Source organism: Chiloscyllium punctatum, chromosome 3, assembly GCF_047496795.1.
Source record: "Chiloscyllium punctatum isolate Juve2018m chromosome 3, sChiPun1.3, whole genome shotgun sequence".
Lineage (NCBI taxonomy): Eukaryota > Metazoa > Chordata > Chondrichthyes > Orectolobiformes > Hemiscylliidae > Chiloscyllium > Chiloscyllium punctatum.
The window spans coordinates 90,272,461-90,292,727 of NC_092741.1; the positions used below are offsets into that span (position 1 = coordinate 90,272,461).

The 20,267-nt window shown below is 37.8% G+C and overlaps 1 protein-coding gene across 3 annotated transcripts in view; it reads left to right on the forward strand.

The window, feature by feature from the left end:
- Positions 1-20,267, forward strand: part of lama2 (laminin, alpha 2) — a 387,170-nt gene that overhangs the window by 330,603 nt on the left and 36,300 nt on the right. For all 3 annotated transcript variants that reach the window (XM_072556030.1, XM_072556031.1, XM_072556033.1), the window contains 6 exons: positions 1,326-1,459; positions 5,947-6,106; positions 9,314-9,438; positions 13,633-13,795; positions 13,908-14,052; positions 14,139-14,277. In XM_072556030.1, the coding sequence (XP_072412131.1) occupies positions 1,326-1,459; positions 5,947-6,106; positions 9,314-9,438; positions 13,633-13,795; positions 13,908-14,052; positions 14,139-14,277 (866 nt within the window). The remainder of the gene's footprint in view (positions 1-1,325; positions 1,460-5,946; positions 6,107-9,313; positions 9,439-13,632; positions 13,796-13,907; positions 14,053-14,138; positions 14,278-20,267) is intronic.

The following is a 20,267-nucleotide window of genomic DNA, read 5'->3' on the forward strand; positions in this document are numbered from 1 at the left end:
ATGTGGAAGCTTTGGAAAGGGTGCAGAGGAGATTTGCAAGGATGTTGCCTGGTATGGAGGGAAGGTCTTACAAGGAAAGGCTGAGGGACTTGAGGCTGTTTTCATTAGAGAGAAGAAGGTTGAGAGGTGACTTAATAGAGACATATAAGATAATCAGAGGGTTAGATAGGGTGGACAGGGAGAGCCTTTTTCCAAGTAAGGTGACGGCAAGCACGAGGGGGCATAGCTTTAAATTGAGGGGTGATAGATATAGGACAGATGTCAGAGGTAGTTTCTTTACTCAGACAGTAGTAAGGATATGGAATGCTTTGCCTGCAACGGTAATAGATTCGCCAACTTTAAGTACATTTAAGTCATCGTTCGATAAGCATATGGACGTACATGGAATAGTGTAGGTTAGATGGGCTTCAGATTAGTATGACAGGTCGGCGCAACATCGAGGGCCGAAGGGGCTGTACTGCGCTGTAATGTTCTATGTTCTAACTTGACTGGGTAAAAAAAAGGAAAAAGATTGGGAATTCTGTTGCAAACAGCTCACCTTCTGACTTGCTAAATCCTGCCTACCATCCATAAGTCATAAGTCAAGAATGTGATGGAATACTCTCCACTTGACTGAATGAGGGCAGCTGTAACAACTTACAAGAAGCTTAACACTAAAGCAACACACTTGATTGGCAACCCATTCATATCAAGCATTCACTCCTTCAATCACCAGAATTCTGAGATTGCAAATGTGCAATCTACAATGTGCACTGCCTTCTAATTCGGTATTAAGAGTGTTACCACCGAGATAAGAATTGGTGAATATATCCTTATCCAGATGTATACGTTAAGGCTTAGCAGACCCGGATGGTTTTAAAAAAAATGTGGAATATTAATTTATCAGTCAATTACCATCTTAGGTACTTCAAGTTAGGCTCTTTACTGAGGTTTACAAATTTATTGTTCGAGAGACTGAACGTTTTCATTGATTTGGCTTGGAGCCAACAGCATTATGCAATTGTGGCTTTCCAAAGGAAGCTAGACAATTATCTGAAGAGAGCAACAAAATATTGTGCTATGGGGAACTGGTGGAGCAGTGAGATTAACTCTAGCAGAGAGCTGACATGGACGCATGGGAAATGGTGTATTTCTGTACAGTAACCAATTTCATAATTATGTATTATAATGGTTCATATATGCTTTTTAAGAAGCACTGCTATGTTTGAAGATTTTAATCATGCTTTTCATCAAAAGTAGGTATTTCCTACTTTGAAACATTTAATCAGAGTATTAGCAGGGTTTCTAAGTTAGCTTTCAACTTCAATTTTGCTGTTATTCTACAGACTGATTTCTTAGCAATTGAGATGCGTAAAGGCAAAGTCAACTTTCTGTGGGATGTAGGATCTGGTGTTGGACGTGTTGAATATCCAGACTTAGTCATCAATGACCAATACTGGTACAGAATTGAAGCCTCAAGGTAAGTTTCATGCTTCTGAATTTATTTTTGTTCAAACTGTTACTGAGCACTATTTTATTCACATCCAGCTATGGCATTTCCAGGTAGATATTTACAAAGTTCCACTCCAGATGGGCAAAAATTCTTCCTCAGGTGCACTTGTTAATGAAGAAATCTGCCCTTTAAATTTATTCAATTTTTTTTCTTTCACTGCATTTTAAATATAGAGATGCTTGATCAGTATATTAACATGACATTGTATGCTTAATATACATGGGCTTTGGAACAAATCTCCACTTGTCTCTTTGAAAGTAAATTTTCATTTAAAATAAATATGTGGAATCCACACGTATCTCTGAACCAGACTGTTGAACCAGCAGAGAAATTTTACCACCTCAATTTTGATCCATTTTTTTAGTGAGAAATAAATAATGATCCTTTCAAGATCATGAGGCAGAATTAACTAATTCCTCCTATCTTTCCAGCCCATCACTTCAACTGGAGTTGACAAATAGGAAGCCACATCTCCCCTAATTTTCAAGTACTGGTGGTACTGGATATAGGGTGACCTAACTAGCAGTGTTCAAAGACACTTCTAATAGCTGACCCAGGAAATGTTTGTTTCCTTTTAGTTTGGTTTGAGGGAACAAACAGAGAGTTAACATTTCTCTTGGCATTTGTGTTGATATCATAAACATTGAGCTGCAAGTTACCCAGTCTACTGAAGCACTTGCCTTTCCGTTTTAATCGAAACATCGCATAAAGGAGGAATTGTTGGATTTCTGGCTTCACCCTTGCGCCCCAGTCAAAGCTGTTTTACAGCACCATGAAAGCATTTTAAAACAAAGCTCAACCATGGAAATAGTCAGGATCTTGCAATGATGTTCTGAGGGGAGCTTCCTTATAGTTCACCCACCATTCATCCAGATTAAAGAATCCTGTTTCATGATCTTTGTGCAAATCCCATGTTATATCAACCTTTGTTAGGATTGCTTTAAATGGAGGCAATGTGCCCCTCTGATAGGAGAGGTAAAAAGACTTGGTAAGTTCACAATTTGTAGATGATAGCAAGTTGAGGGAGATAGCTAATCTAGAGTCTGTGACCAAAGTGAAGCAATATATTAATAAACTTGTAGAATGAGTGTTCAAATGACAAACAAGCTTCAAGATAGCTAAGTGTGAGACAGTAAAGAGACATTGATAGAAAGACATACTCCTTGGTAAATAAAATTTATAAATTGTGGAGGGAGAGCAGAGGGATCAAGTAGCATGTATACATGTCACTGAAAGTAACAATACTGGTTAATAAAGCCATACCGAAAAACGGTCAGCACAAAATAAAAAAAAGTGTGGAGTTTTATTTCAAGAGGGATGGAATTGAATATCAGAACAGTTGTATCAGTCTTGTCTTGATCTATGGTCAGGCCACACTTGGAGTATTGTGAACAATGCTGTAGATGCATTGAAAAAATGGTTTACTAGAACAGTACAAGAACTGAAAGGTTATTCCCATTATGAAACATTGAACAGTCTGCTGGTATTTTCTCTAGAGAAATGTGATTGAGACCTTGAAGATTATATAAGGTTAAATGGAGTAGATGAAAAGATGTATCCACATGGAAGGAGACTGAAATTTTGAGTCAGATATATAAGATTGTCACTAATGAATCCATTAGGGCATTCAGGAGAAACTTATTTTATCAAGGATTGGTTTGAATATGTAACTTGCTATTCCAAGTAGTTGAAGCAACTAACAAGGGTACATTTGACGGGAAACTAGACAGGGAAACCCAAGAGGGAGGAAAGAACATAAAGATATGCTAATAGGATTAAATGAAGAGTGGAAGGAGATCATAAATATTTAGCATGGACCTTTAGAACTGAATGAACTATTTGTTTTGCTGTAAATTATTTGCAAGTGTGTTATTACAGTTATTGTCCTGATAACTTTTAAAGAGAAATTCAATCTTCCAGAGAAAAAGAGATGTCATGATTTTACATTTTAAAACGTTTTTATTGTAACAAATGTCTGTCAAATGCTATTGATTGAATATTATCTTTTTTATGAAGGCAAATTTTAGTTTTAATTTTTGGCACAAACAAAGGTCTGCCATCATATCATAGGTAACATTGTCCCTAAATTAAACACTGCTTCTTGCCAGAGTCCAGATTAAAATTATTCTCCCCTCCTGATGGCTTGCTTCCTTTTGCACCTTCCCAGCTGTCTAACTCCTAACTCTGAAATTGACATTGAGAATTATACTGCAGAACCCTTCCTCTGGATTCACACTAAGCAAAACTTCCAGCCTCCTTTCAATCCTCATGAATTCAGTCTTCAATCTGAGTATGAGCTCCCACAAAGTTCAGCCTTTATCTATTTGAAGTACATGCCTGTCTACCTTTATATCTTGCTCTGTGCCTCACAAACAACTGCTGATCTCATAAAACCAAACTGCAAAACCTGCTGGCTGTTTGAAATATTCCTGCGTTTAACCTGTTTTTCAAAATGCCTTCCTCCACTCTCTTGTCCATGGCAATGGGATACAATTACTTTCTCTGTATGTATTCATATTTAATAATCATCCTTGATCCCAATTCCTTTTCATCATAGGATCATCATCAACAACCATAAGACCATCAGACATAGGAGCGGAAGTAAGGCCATTTGGTCCATCGAGTCCACTCTGCCATTCAATTATGGCTGATGGGCATTTTAACACCACTTACATGACTCTCCCTGTATCCCTTAATTCCTTGTGAGATTAAGAATTTATCAATCTCTGCCTTGAAGACATTTAATGTCCCGGCCTCGACTGCGCTCCGTGACAATGAATTCCACAAGCCAGGGGTATATACACCGTATACTCCGACTATTCTCATTGTCTCCAAGTATAAATACTTTGAATTTTCCTCTCAGTGAAAGACCTTGAGCCTGCCTTTGATCTCTTCCAAACAAATCACCCAGGCAATACTGTCAGACAGAGCACCAAACAGGTCACATGACCCCCTTCAGAAACTCTAAATTTAAAGAGAGATTCCCAAAATATCATACTCTTTTAAACCTCATAATTGTAACAATGTAAGTGTATTCTCCTATTTTGAAGCTAAGTGGTTAATAGAAGCCCAAATAAGGACTACAAAGAAGCCCTTGGAAAGAAATGTGCTGGAATAGTTAAGATTGTACCACAAGGAGATTTACAAAGATGTTGCAAGATCAAAGAACCTAGCACCATAGAAATAGGGGCAGGAGTACACTATTCAGCTCCTCTAGCCTGCCTTGCCATTCAACAAGATCATGACTGACCTGTCCCCTAAGTCAACTCCCCTTTCATTATCAGCTCCTTGTAGCCCTCAGCTCCCTGATATGTCAAAGTCTATCTTCCTCCTCTTGAAATATTTTCAGTGATCTAGTCTCTCTAAATTTTTAGGGTAGAAAATTCCAGATATATACAGAAGAAATTCCTTTGCATCTCAGTTTTAAATAGGTGTCCACTTATCTGTAAACTATGTTCCCTAGTTTGAGAGTCCCTCACAAGAGGAAACATCTTAACATATACCCTGGCAAGCCCTCTCCAAATCTTGTATGTAGGACTAGAGTTCAGTAATGAGAAAACATTGGATAAGCTGTAGCATTTTTTAAGAACTAGCAATGTTGTATTATTAGGAACCTAGACTGAAAGAAAGAAAACAAAAGATTTAATTTACTCAGCAGAGGAGTCAATAATGATGGTGCATAGATGTAAATTAAGGAGAGTATTAGAGGTAAATTAAGGAGAGATTATTTTCATCCAGAGACTGGTCAGTATTGGGAACTTACTGCTTGAAAGGGTGGTAGAGGACAAAGCATTTGCCATTTGAGAGGCATTTGAAGTGTTGTAACCAACTGGGTCACAATTTGACAGCTCTAAAATAGAACAAGGCTGGATCAGTTCTTGACCAGCACAAGAGAAGAATAGCTCAAATGGTCTCCTTCTCTGCCATCAATTTGCTGTGTTTTACATAAGAACATGAGAGAATGAGTTCAAAAATGGGATTTGTTTTTTAAAAATTCAGATTCTTAAAGATTCTGATATCCTATCAATTCTTCATTTTTGGTCATAAGTATTTATGGTCGGTTCTGATATAATGTGATAGTTCCGATCTGATGCGATCTCGCGTTATAGGAAAATGGTGCAGTAACTGCGCCATCCAAACTAATGGGACCGGAATCACGTTACAGTCAGTACAGGTAAGGAAAGTTTGTGTTCTACAAATCGCGGCCAAAATTCGTCAGTTGTGTTAAAGCCAATTTGCATTTGGGAAACACAGGTTATAGCAAAATCGACTGTATTTTCTCACCTTAATCTTTCTCTGGAAACAATATTATGCAATGGAAATTGTTGAAATCTGCTATAGAAAGTAAAGTTTACTGAATAGTTTGAATCTGCGTGCTGTACTGTTTGCTCAGGAATTCCCTCTTAATTTGTAAACTACCCAAATAATTGATCATCTCTTTTACAAAAAAACAGGTTTAGAAGAAATGGTACAATTTCTGTGCGTGCACTAGATGGACCAAGAGCAAGCATCGTCCCAACTACTCATAGTGCAGTCTCACCTGAGGGCTATACAATTCTTGATGTAGATGAAAATGCCTACCTGTTTGTTGGTGGTCTAACAGGAGAAGTAAAGGTATTGTATAAAATTTATTTGATCTATAAGGTCATTAATGAAGCAGAAATGTAATTAAACACCCATTAAATTATCTGTTCATGCTTGGTTAAGTTTATTTGAAGATGTACTTTTCTTGCCATTATATAACTGGATCATCTAATGGGCATTATTGTTGTCAGAAGAAATCACATCTATAAATTGTTTTTCCAACATCAGAACATCTCAAATATTTTACAGCCATTAAAATGCCTCTTAAAGTGTGGTCACTTTTTTTGGAATGTAAGATGACGGCAATCAGTTTGCACATAGTAAGGTCCCAGAATAACAAGTTCATAATGACCACATAATTAGTTGTAGAGAAACTGTTTAAGGAATAAATGTGGGCCAGGTCAATGGGAAAAATTCAGTTCTCAAAACTGCATCATAGGATGGCTGTATCCAGTTGTAGGTACAGGTGAAGCCTTCATTTAACATCTGAAAGCAAAGTCTCCAAAAATACAGAACTCCCTCAGTCCTGGACTGAAATGTTATTCTGAGTGTTGTGTTCAAAGCTGTGGAGGGGAAATTACATGCACAAAGCTCCAATCTGGAGGCAAGAGTGCTGAGCACTGAGCTACAACTATAACATTATGTATTAATCTTTAAGAATTAGAACTGTTGAATGTTTTTGACAGTTTAATTGCTTTGCTTTTTTGAGCACTGTGTAACATGTGTCAATGGACTGTAGACTTCTGGACATTATTCCTATACTGATGTGCTAAGTTGCTGACTGAAAGCCAGACACTTCTTCATTGTTAGGGATAAACAGGTGTTCGAAAAATCCAAACAAATGTCAACTTTGTGCCACTGTTGTGTGATCTTAAAATCAGTAAATATGTGGCTGCACATCGACAGCCAAGCAAGCAAATACACAGCACAGATTGCACAGAAAGATCAGAAAAATAATTGAAAATTAAAGGGAGCCTTTCTTACAATTCATGATGTTTTCTAACACTTGTTCTGATGTTCATAGTTGGAAGCCATTTCCATAAGTAGACACATTATTGATTACAATTCCCAATAAACAGTGAATGCCGAATTGTATGAAACCATTTATAAGGGAAAATGTACATTGAATAAAATGCGACAATTTGATGAACATAGTGTCACAGATAGAGTGCAGGTTCTAAAACAAATCCATCTCCCTAGTTTGGCCATTAGCAAATCATGATGTAACGTTTTTCCCTTTTTAACAGTGGGCATGTATTCCCCTATTCCTTCTGTTTCTGGGCTCTGAATTTGCAAGGATCTCAACATCATTGTGGCAAAACTCAAAAACAGAAGTAGGATTTATTTTACACACTCTACTAATGGAGTTGGAGTTGGGGTGCAGGTGGAGGGGAGACAAATGCTTTGCAATACAGGCATTCACAAAAGTAGATGGAGAGTTGGAATTGGTAAGATATAGTGATTATTCAACTAAGAGTTACTTATTTACAGAATTTTAATAATACAGAGACAATTTAATAATCCTTTACCTTTTTAAGGTGAAATCCAAAGCCCAAAGTTGGTGTAAGTGATCTGAAGTTCCTTTCTGGAGGGGTTGGTTGAGGAATTTTAGGCAGTTTCTTCCCTTTAAAAATCTTGTCAAAAGTCTGCTAGGGAGGTTTTATTGAAATGTAACTTCTAATTAGCAGTTTTGATCAAAGGAACTTTCATTTGCAGTGCATGATGGTTGGTGGCATTTAAAAGACTGGTGGCTGTTCCTTTACAGCCTGGAGTTAGGGGTGTAGATTCAGTCAGTGTTGTATGGAGCAGCACTGATCCATTAACTGCCTGTGTTTCCAAATCCTATATTCAAAAGGGATTCAAAACTACAGGAGTCATGTGACTAAACACCTGATTGAGGTGAAGCAGTTAACCTCAAGGCAAAGGCTTGTGTTGCAGAGAGCTTGCTGTTCATGATCTGTTCTGGTGGTTAACCAGAAATACATTAACATATCATATAAAATGGGTGCGACTTGCAACAGTATTGTGTAAGAGTTTCTTTTGGCAATGATTATTTGGCAAAGCAGACTGGAATAGAAGCTTTCAATTGTCTGGCTGAAAAGAGGATTGTGGAAGGTTGTTGCCAAGTCCAGTCTAACAATGACAGTTTTGTGGTCTGTTTACATATTTTTAAAACATAAGTGAGTTTCAAAAAAAAGCATGCCAATCTTTAGCCATTTAAAAATACCCAGGAAACCTCGATATTAATTATAAGCTTTTGGAACATGTAAATATACTGCAAAGAAGTGTGGCTGATTCATCTTATTTTACCTGACCTGTTAAAGTCGATATGTCTAGCAGCCATCTCGGGGTTAATAAATGTGACACTTAACTGCCATAGTCACTTCTCTGTACTCTACACAGTCAGAGTTATACAGCATGGAAACAGACCCTTTGGTCCAACGAGTCCATGCTGAACATATGCCCAAACTAAACTAGTCCCATCTGCCTGGTTCTTGCCCATATCACTCCAAATCTTTCCTATTCTTGTATCTATCCAAATGTCTTTTAAATGTTGTAGTTTTACCTGCATCCACCACTTTCTCAGGAAGTTAATTCCATATATGAATCACCCTCTATATAAAATAAATGCTTTTTTTGTCTTTTTTAAATCTCTCTCCTCTCACCTTAGAAATATGACCCCTAGTCTTGAAATTCCCCATCTTAGGGAAAAGCCAACTAGCATCAACTCTGTCTGTACCTCTCATTATTTTATCCCATCCTACATCTCAAACAGGTCCTGGTTTTTTCAGCTGCCATTTAAGTGGCAGCATTTTTTACTGATTCATCTGAAAATACGGTGGATCTGCAACTTGCAGGTGAATTTTCATACATTTTCTAATTTAGTCACCCTGCTGATGAGAAAATAAGTTATGCTGCCTGATCCTTTAAGGCATTGAGGTTTTAATGCTTGATCCATTAAGGCAGTTAAATCGAGAGTGTTTTATGTACTCAAAGTTAAAATAAACTTCAATTTGAAGACAGGCAAATTGTTTATTTTTGTTTCTTAGTTGATTTGACACCAGTGCATTTACTTTTCACACCATGGAGGTGACTATTAGTTTATGGAACAGCTGGAAGTGAATTACAAGCTAACCTTTCATTTAGAAAATCTCTGCTTGTAACTGAAAAAACACAGATGATAATATCAATTGTGTTAGTATTTTAATTATCATTCTTTTTGTAAAATCCTTGAAGAAATCAGATGTCGTCAAAACAACCACTTTCTCGGGCTGTATGGGAGAAACTTCACTGGATCGTAAACCTATTGGATTATGGAATTACAGAGACAGACAGGGAGAATGCAAAGGCTGTGTGGTGAGGTGTGTATTCCTATTTTTTCTAAGTGAGCTTCCTGTGCCAGGGAAATTATCACTTAATTCTATTCCTTTTTAATTTATGTTCATTCATTCATGGAATGGGGTGTCACTAGCTATTATTATCTGTCCTTTATTGCCGTTGTGAAGGTGGTGCTGAGTTGTCTTTTTGAACTTGAGGTTCCTGAGCAAGCCTTTTAGTTCAAGGGCAAAAAAGAGTGAGAAGTGAATGTTAGCCTTGCCCAAATTTTTAAGAAGTATCAGAAATACACAAAAGAATGGGGAATGGGTCTGGGTGGGGGCGGGTCGGTGTGGACTTGTTGGGCTGAAGGGCCTGTTTCCACACTGTAAGTAATCTAACCTAAAATAAGTGACGTAATTTCCAGCTTCCTGCTAGGGATGCAAAATTAAAGTGGAGTAATAGTGTCAGCTTTGAGTACAACTACAGTCACTAACTCCATTTGTTCCATCATACTTGTGCTTATTGTGTGAAAGAGCTATCCAATCAGTTATATTCATCTACTATTTTGTTCTAAGCCATCATTTCTTTTTGACCTTTCATAAAAATTCAATTATATCTCTAAAGTTAACATTTGATCTATTGCCATCACATTCTCAAGCAGTGCATCTCAGCTCAAAATAACTCTGCAAAAATATTTATATACATCTCTATTTCAATTCATTAATTAATTGTTTAAATCTATGCAACTTATTAATAATCTTTTTCTAGTGGAAATACTTTGTTTTTTATTATACAAAACTGTTGTAATTTTGATTATCATTTAAATGCCCTCTTAAGTCTTCTACTCTAAGGAAAATGACCCTATTTTCCTGGTCTTACCCTATTATTGAAGTCTGCAATCCCTAGTGTAATTGTAGTAAACAATAGACAATAGACAATAGTTGCAGAAGTAGGCCATTCTGCCCTTCAAGCCTGCACCACCATTCATTATGATCATGGCTGATCATCCTCAATCAGTATCCTGTTCCTGCCTTATCTCCATAACCCTTAATTCCACTATCCTTGAGAGCTCTATCCAACTCTTTCTTAAACGAATCCAGAGACTGGGCCTCCACTGCCTTCTCGGGCAGAGCATTCCACACACCCACCACTCTCTGGGTGAAGAAGGTTCTCCTTATCTCTGTCCTAAATGGCCTACCCCTTATTTTTAAGCTGTGTCCTCTGGTTTGGGACTCACCCATCAATAGAAATATGTTTCCTGCCTCCAGAGCGTCCAATCCTTTAATTTCTGCAGCCACTGCAAAGCTTGGAAGAAAAGACTCCACTGGGGAGGGTGCAGGGAGCAGGGTGGCCATGAAGTAGTGAGCCTGCTAGAGGGTTGTGGAGGTAGTGGCGTGGTTGCAGTTCAATACATGTGCAGATTTTTGAGAAGGTTATAATTCTTCCAATGTTCCCTGGGTAACAATTAAGCTAATTCAGTTGCAACCATCCAGGCTCTTCATCTATAACTTGAAGTTGCTGATTTTTTTCAATGAGTTCCAGATGCTGGAGGATTCATCTTTCTGGACAATTTCTGTGGAGTCAGCTGACGTATGGCTTTGTCTCCATGACAACTATTTCCTATTGGAGGATGTGGGCCAATAATTGACAGTTTGGAAGTTTTGTAGATCCATGTTGGAGCCATAAAACTTGTTTGCATGATACTCCTTTGTCTGATGTTTCAGACAACTTTATAAATAACAGCAGGTTGAGTTGTTTCTTCACAGTATTAAACCTTACCATGGTGTACTATGCTGACTTAACAATCAAAAGACAATAAGTAGAAGAGGGAAATGTTGGAGAAGCAAACTTAAATGATTGTTGAGAGAATGGGTTCTCTATTGTAATCTTAAAGGATGCAGAAGATTTGGAGAGGAGCAGGGTATTGGAAGAAAATTCTAGAGCGAGGGCTGAGGCATTGGAAAGCACTGATAGAAACAATAGGTAAGGGGCAAAAGTCTAGAGTCAGAAGAGCAAAGGAAGGAGGGGTTTAAAGTACTGTAAAAGGTTACAGGAAAACACCTTGTGAAAGATTGAAAATAACAATTTGAATTTTATATTTGAAGTATTGGAGAACAAGGAGGCATCCAATTTAATAGGAGTGGATTGAGAGTGAGAGACACAAAAACCTAAAATCCAGAGCAGAAACAGGCCATCCAGCTTTTTGACCTTGCTCTGCTAATCAATCAGAATGTGGCTGATTGGATTATGGTCTTAGTCCATATTCTCACCTATGCCCAATCATCTTTGGGTCCCTTGTTGATCAAGAATCTACCTACCTCTGCCTGCAAAACATCCAATGGCTGCCTCAACCATTCTCTAGTGAAGTTAATGCCAAAGACACAGAGCTCTCAGGAAACAAAATTCTTCTTTCCACGAGAAGTGAGAAACTGCTTCTTTTAAAACCGTACACTAGATCAAGTCTCTCTCCTGTCATAGGCCACCTTCAAAAGTGTCCTCAGGATCTAATATGTCTCAATACAATAACCAGTTATTCTTCTCATCTGCAGTGGATACAAATCCAGACTGCCCAACCTTTTCTCCCAAGATTGGTCCCCCACAAAAATCCAAGCGATCTCCAAAGTACTTTGGAGGCATTTATATCTGTTCATAAATGAGATCAAAACTAAACACTATTCTTGAGATTTAGTCTGACCAATGGCGCATAACTCCATCAAAACATCTGTATTTTTGTGTACCTTTCCTTCACAATATCAATCTTCCATTTGGCTTCCTAATCATTTCCAATGTGTACACATTCAACATTTGTAATTCATATGCAGACATCTACCTCCCTCTGTACCCCAGAATCCTCCAATCTGTTTTTCTATTCTTCCTTCCAAAGTGGATAAGTTCTCAGTTTCCAATAATGTACTTCCTCTGCCAATGTTTTTGCCCACTCATTTTACCTATCTGTATTCCTTTTCAGACTTCTTATGTCCTCTTTACAACGTTTTTACACTTTTTAACAACAAACTCAGTCCTTTCATTCAAATTGTTGATATAATTTGTAAGTAGTGCAGTGATCCCTGTGGTACTCCATTTGTTATATCTTGCCAACCCAATAATTACACATTTTAACTGACTTCCATGCTCCCTATAAACTAGCCAATGTTGTACATTTGCCGCTATGTAAGCTCCGACATGAGCTCTTAAGGTCCTAAGTTAAGAAAAGGAAGGCAAAGTTCTGGAAGAGCTCGACTTTACAAAGAGTATAGACTGAGAGGATGGTCAGAATAGCATTATAAATAGCAAAGTCTGGAGGCTTTCAGTCATAGAAATGGGAGTTGTTGGCAAATCCAATATTTATTGCTCATCCTGATTACTCTTAAGAAGATGGTAGTGAGGTCCTTATTGAGTGACTTACTGAAATATTTTTGAAGCCAATTAGGAGTCCGCCACAATGGCATGGTTCTGACATGACGTGTAAGTAAGGTCAGATAAGCACAGCAGATTGGCTTTCAGGGTAGGAATAGTTGAAATAGGTGGATGTTTTAAAACAATCTGCTAACTTCATAGTCATGTTCTAGATACAGGACAGGATCTAGGTCGTTTTGGGAATCCTAAAGCTTTTAATTTAAGGTTTGTTAAATTAATTAAATTTAAATTCCTCAGCTGACATAATGGGATTTGAAGTCATCTCTAGGTAATTATTCCAGGCCTCTGGAGCACTAGTGGACAGAAGTGGAATTGTAACAATTAGAAAGTTGAAGATGGAACTAGCAGGTACTATTCCTCAGAACTAAAGAGCAAGGACAGGTTTTAGAGGAGAATATGTTATTGATAGGGAAAGGCACAATTCTTGAGGAAACATTGTCAAAACAGCTGAATATAAATATTGGACAAAGGAGTGTCATGTGCATTTTTAAACTATTAATTTGTTTACTTTGCCAAGAAGGTCTTGTGGTTCAGAAGGTACGGTCTCTCTCTTTGAGACAGAAGCTCAGTTCAAAACCCAGGCCAGGGCCTGTTGGCCTTGGAAGGAGAAATTGTATACAGTTACTTCTCCACAGTTCCATGACAGAAAGATATGAACATGAAAACAACAAAAAAATTAGCAACAATAGTTTTTCTGCTTCTACATCGATTGTATATTTTGTGAAGGCTCTGAAGTGACGTTATCCTGAGTTTTAAATGAAGTGATTATGTCACTCAAAGTATTACCAATAAAATTCTTCACATTGCCTCCTTTTTCATAGTCCACAACCCACTGACACTGAAGGCACTGTACAGTTTGATGGAGAAGGTTATGCAGCTGTTGGTCGACCAACTCGCTGGAATCCAAATGTATCAGCAATTGCGTTCAAATTCAGGACTTTTACTGCAGATGCACTACTCATGTACCTTGCCACAAGGGATCTGGTAAATTCAGTATCAATGTATTGAAAGCAATTTTTTTTCCCAATTCTCATGTCTGAATAGAAATCCATTGAATAATTTTTGCCAAATTTTAAATGTTGCTAAATTTTAATAGAAAGACTTTATGAGTGTTGAACTGACGAATGGACGAATAAAGGTTAGCTTTGACCTCGGCTCAGGTGCAGCCAATATCACCAGTAAGGGACGTTACAATGATGGAAAATGGAAGTCTTTCACCTTATCAAGAATTCTGAAACAAGGTGTGCTTATTTACAGCAATATTTTCACTTAACAGATGCATTATAACTCTGTTTGATGATTAATCAATTCTTTTCTATTTTGGCAGCAAATATTTCCATACGTGATGTATTAAATAATAAGGAAGAAAGCTTCATCGTAATTTCCCCAGGAACGAACTTTGGTCTTAATCTTAAAGCTAATGAGAAGATATATTTTGGCGGTTTGCCTATATTGAAAAATTTAAGGTACATCTTTCTTCAGTGATACATTTTTTGAAGAGTTGTGGAAAGGATGTTTCCTCTTGTGGGTGAATCTAGAATTAGGGGTTATAGTTTAAAAATAAGGGGCACCATTTAAACAGAGATGAGGTGACATTTTTGAGTGTTCCGAATCTTTGGAATTCCCTTCCTCAAAAAGCATTGGGTGAAGAATCTCTAAATATTTTTAGGACAGAGGTGGATAGGTTCTTGATTACCAAAAGCAGATGAAAGATTACTGGGGGTCTGCAGGAATGTAGAGTTGAGCTTTAAAATCAGATCAGCAGTGATCCTATTGAATGGCAGGGCAAGTGGCCTACTTACTTCCCTATCCGAATGTCATTAAAGCAGTCTGTAGGGTTTTTCCACTGTCGTACTTTAACATACTAAAACAGACATTTGTTCTAACTTGAGTGTATAAACAATACAGCTACCTAATCAAGCTTAGCTTTTGCTCTATCTCTTTGTAAGATGTGATATCCTCTTACTATGAAGGTTGGAGTTTTAAACAAACAGCGGAACAGGAGTAGACCACTCATCCTCTCGAGTCTGCTCTGCCATTCAATATAATCATGCTGATCTGTGGCCTAGCTCCATATACATGTCTTGGACCTATATCCTTTGATATCCTCACTTAACAAAAATTTGTCCATCTCAGATTTCAATTAACAACTGAATTAGTATTGACCACAATTTGAGGAAGAGAGTTCCAAAACTCCACTTCACATTGTAGATAGAAGTGCTTGTATCTCTCCTGAACAGCCTGGCCCTAATTCTTGGACTAGGTTCTCGGACCTTCTACTGATGGAAATTGTTTTTCCACCCTGTCTTAATATCCAGAAGACCTTGATGTGATTACCTCTTAACCTAAATTCTAGATAATAAAGGCCTAATTTGGCTAATCTCTCCTAATAACCTAACCCGAGGCCCAGGTATCATCCTTGTAAATAAAAACTGAAAGGACTGAAAGAAGCAAACGCAGAAGTTGGTGGAAAAGCTCAGCAAGTCTGGCAGCATCTGTGAAGAGAAATCAAGTTAATGTTTCAGTTCCAGTGACCCTTCCCCTGAGTTTTGAGGAAGGATCACTGGACCCAAAACGTTAACTCTGCTGTCTCTTTACAGATACTACCAGAATTGCTGAGCTTTTCCAGCAACTTCCTTTTAAAATCTGTGTTAAATTCCCTCAAAGGCCAAAGCATCCTTCCTCAGGTGAGATGTCCAGATGTACTTATCATACTCTGTGTTGTCTAACTGGGGTTTTGTATAACTGCAGTATAGGTTATGCTAATCCAGCCTTTCTGATGTGAGGCTGGAATTCCATTAACCTTCTTGACTATTTTCTGTATCTGTCCAAGGCATTTTAAATAGCTATACACCAAAAGACCCGAATCTCATTAGACATCTAATATTTAATATTGTGCCTTCTAAAAAAATTACCTGGGGGAACAGAAATGGATAATCTCACATTTGATTATATTGAAATCCATCTGCCACACCTTTGTGCATTCACCTAAACTATCAATATTCTGTTGTAATTTTATACCATCATCAAAACTGTGTACAAAATTGTCTAACTTTGTGTCATGAGCAAATTTGGATATTTGTCTTTTTATGTCATTATCCAAATGGTAATGAATATTGTGAACCATTGCAGCCCCAACACATCACTATGGGACACCACTAGTCAAGACTGCCAATTAGAGGCACTACCCATTATGCCAACGCTGGTTTTTTTGCCATTTGACCAAATTACTATCAAATTTGTCCTCCATTCCTTGGGCTTCCACCTTTGTTAATAGTCTCGTGTGTGGGACTTCATCAATAGACTCTGGAAGTCCACATAAACAACATTCTTTGAAATACTTCTATCCACCACCTTTGCTACCTTTTCAAAAAATTCCGAGGTTTGTCAGGTGTGACTTGCCCTTCAGGAATTCATGCTGACTTTCCCTGATCAACTGAAAAGTTGTAAGGTAATCACTTATCCTATCCTTGATTATAGACTCCAACAATTTCCCCACGACATGGGAAGTTGATGAAGAAGGATGGCGATAACGCTCTCTAGACAGAATTGGTGATTTGATGTTATTCCAAGCCTAGTTGCATTATCTTAAAAACACAGGAAAATAAACAAGCCACTTGGCCCTTGGAGTAGGAACATATCTGATCTAGTTGTGATTTCAGCTCTATTTTCCTGTCTTCAGTCCATAACCATCGACCCCCTTGTTTTCCATTTGAATTTTGTTTTGTTCCCTACTTTCACTTTCAGGCAATAATTTTCCCCTACACATTATGCTCAAGAAAAGCGGAGTGGAAAAAGAAAGTACTGGAGCCAATGCTTACTTAGTTTTATGGCATTTACAGAGCTATACATCACAACATGCACTTTCTAACGCAACAGTTTTTGCCTGTGTTTAATCTTTGAACCCACAAGTGATTTCTCAGTTAATACTCACCATCTATATACAATGAAATACAGTCAATGAGCAATTAACAGAGCAGCAGTACCAGAGAAAGAAGGTTGAATAATCTTGCATGAACTTAAAGCCCACTTCAACATTTTATGATGTTAATGAGAAAGGTGCACTTTTACAGAGAAAGAAAAACTGCCCAGAGTACTTGGATATCAATTTGAAGCACATTGTGCTTGTGTCTAACTTGTACACACTAAGGTAACTATATATTCATGTGCACACCTGGTAGAGACCCTTACCCATTGCCTTACTCACTGTAGTGTGCATCATATACTTGAGTGTAAATTGACGAATATTTTCTGATTATTCATTTTAAGAGATTTGCTGTAATATTTCCAATACTCACTCATGGTGAGTAAAACTCATTGCAAATGTAAAAAATTACCAAATTGAGTTAAACTCCAAAATCTACTGACGAAAGCCTCAAATGTTGGAAATACTTAGTGGACGAGACAGCATCTCTGTGAATTGATTAATAGAACCAACATTTTGGGATGACAACCTTTCCTCCAAACCCGTCCATCAGTTCTGATGACAAATCATCAACCTGATATTTTCTTTCCACAGATGTTGTCTTATTTTCTGAAGGTTCCACAATGTTCTGTTTTGAATTAAGATTTTCAGCATTTGCAGTACTTTGCTTTCACAGCATCTGACACTACTGTTAAGCTTCATCTAATGTAGAAATTCTAGCAATAGGCTGGAGTTGTTTTCCCTGAAGCATCGAAGGCTAAAGGATGACCTTATAGTTGTTAATAAAATCGTGAGGGACATGGATAGGGTAAGTAGACAAGGTTTTTTCTCTGGGGAGGGGGAAGAGAGTCCAGAACTAGAGGGCATAGGTTTAAGGGTGAGAGGGGCAACCTTTTCACGCAGAGGGTGGTGCATGTATGGAATGAGCTGCCAGAGGAAGTGGTGGGGGTTGGTACAATTACAACATTTAAAAGGTATCTGAATGGGTATATGAATAGGAAAGGTTTAGAGGGATATAGGCCAGGTGCTGGCAAATGGGACTAGATTAGATTGCGATATCTGGTCAGCATGGATGAGTTGGACCGAAGGTTCTTTCTGTGCTGTACATCTAGATGACTCTATATTGAGTACACCTCGGTGACTTTATGACTCTAATTGAGTTTGCTGGAGAAATAGACCTTCACAGAGCTTAACCATGCAAGTGGTATGTTTACCCAGAAATTACTTTGGCAGAATCATGTATTGTCAGGAAACACTTTCTTTTGACATATAAATGTACAATCTGGTGCTAAAGACAAAGGAAAAGATACTTGAATGAATAATAATCTAATTCATAAAAACTTTCTGGTCTAAGCCAGCTGTACTGTTTGGAGCAGTGATAATCTTGGGCTGGATTTTACATACTTCTGTTGATGTCGTATAAAGTATGTCAGTAAAGTACCTGCCATATCTAACTAAATAAGGAAAGGCAATTGTGGAGGAATGGTGGTCATGTTATTCATTCAATAATCTCAGAAACCCAGGCAGGTGATTGATGGAAATGAGTTCAAATCCCAACACATACGTGCACACCCCCACATTCTCTCACACATAAACATACACACACACAGACACACACACTCTTACACTCTCTGTCTCACACATGTAACATACACTCTAACATACACACACACTCAAACTCTGTCTCTCTCTCTCCCCCACTCTCTGTCTCTTGCTAACCCTCTCCCTCACACTTTCTCTCTGTCACATGCACACATTCTTGCACTCTCTCCCCGTCTCTCTCTCTCTCTCTCTCTCTCTCTCTCGAACACAAATAAGCACGCACGTACATTACAGCACTTATCTTGTTCACGGACATTAATACGTGTAGTCAGTATGTTGAGAAAAGTAGAATTTAATTTCAAACCTTTTCCAAAAATCAAGAATTGGGGGAAAAAAATCAACTCAAAACTATCTCTGTTTCTTAAAAAGAAAACTACCATGAAAATTCCTTAGAAAATCTTTTATAATACCAAGAATTATGAAAAGCTTTGCTTTGAAAGGCAGTACACAATAAAACAGTCATGTGATTCAGAGTGCGTAAGCAAAATACTGAAGGTGTTGGAAATCTGAAATTTAATAAAAACAAAATATTACAAATATTCAGGTTTGACGATCTGTGTGGAAAGAAATCATAAAACCATAAGACTATTTGGCCCATCGAGTCTGCTCTGCCATATAATGAGATCAGGGCTAACCTGATAATCTTCAACTCCACTTTGCTACTTTCCCACCATAACACTTGATTCCCTTATTGATGAGAAATCTGTCTGTCTCAACCTTGAATAGACTTAATATCCCAACTTGGCAGCCCTCTATGGTAAAGAATTCACCTTCATCTAAGAAGAAATTCCTTCTCATCTCTGTTTTAAATGGGCAATCTTAGTATGAGATTATTCCCTTTGGTACTATATTCTTCCACAAAGGGAAATAAACTCTCTGCATCTATCCTGCTAAGCCGTCAAAGAATCTTATGTTTCAATGAAATCTCTCAATGCTACTAAAGTTGAATGAGTACAATCCCAATCTACCCAACCCCTCCTCATGAGACATGCCCTGCATCTGAAAGCTCAACTTAGTGAGACCGTATATCCAATGCCTATATGTCCTTCCTCTGATAAGCTGCCCAAAAATGTTCCCAGAATTCCAATTGTATCTGACTGATGCAATTTCCTTTAAGGTAAAGGCCAGCATTCCATTTACCTTCCGTCATTCCCCTTATTTAAATTTAGCACAGTTGTTTCTGATCCAGGTTTCTCACTCTCACATAGAATGTTAAATTCGAGAAAGTTATGATTAATGTTGCCTGGGAGATAATTTATTCTGAAATCATGTATTAAACCTGCCTCGTTATACATGATTAGATCTAAAAGAGCCTGCTTGCTGGTTGGATCCACAAAATATTATTCTTGAACTCATCCTCATGCCACATTCTGCTAATTTGGTTTTCTCACTTTATATGAAGATTAACATACTGGCTTTATTACATGTCCTCGTTACTGATGTTGCCTGGTATTTTCAGCATTTTCTGTTTATTGTCAGGAAATTCCGAATAACTGAATGAATTATGTTAATGTATCCATTTTGTTTTCCTTTTGTACATTTTTAAAATCTAGTATGAAGGCCAGGTAAGGAGTGTTCAATTGCATGTTTTTTTTTTGCAATATATAATATTGGCTATTAAGGTGCTTAATTCCACTGCAATTTGCTGATCTTTACAACATGTGAAGCCAGCATTTCACATGCTTAGTGCCATGGGTGCAAGCTTTGTTCTCGCTGGCCAGTCAGACTGCTTTCTGCTGTTGCGCTCTGGCAAGCAATGCACAGCAAATATCCCAATAAGCAGTATGCTTGTGCAAACAGCGATGCTGTATTTAAATGACTCATTGCTATTTGGGAAGAAGCTTTGATCTGGCCATTTGAGTATTGTTAAATTCCGCTGACTCATTCTTGTAAGGTGCAGTATGTCAGGTGCTAAGGATGCTTACTGAC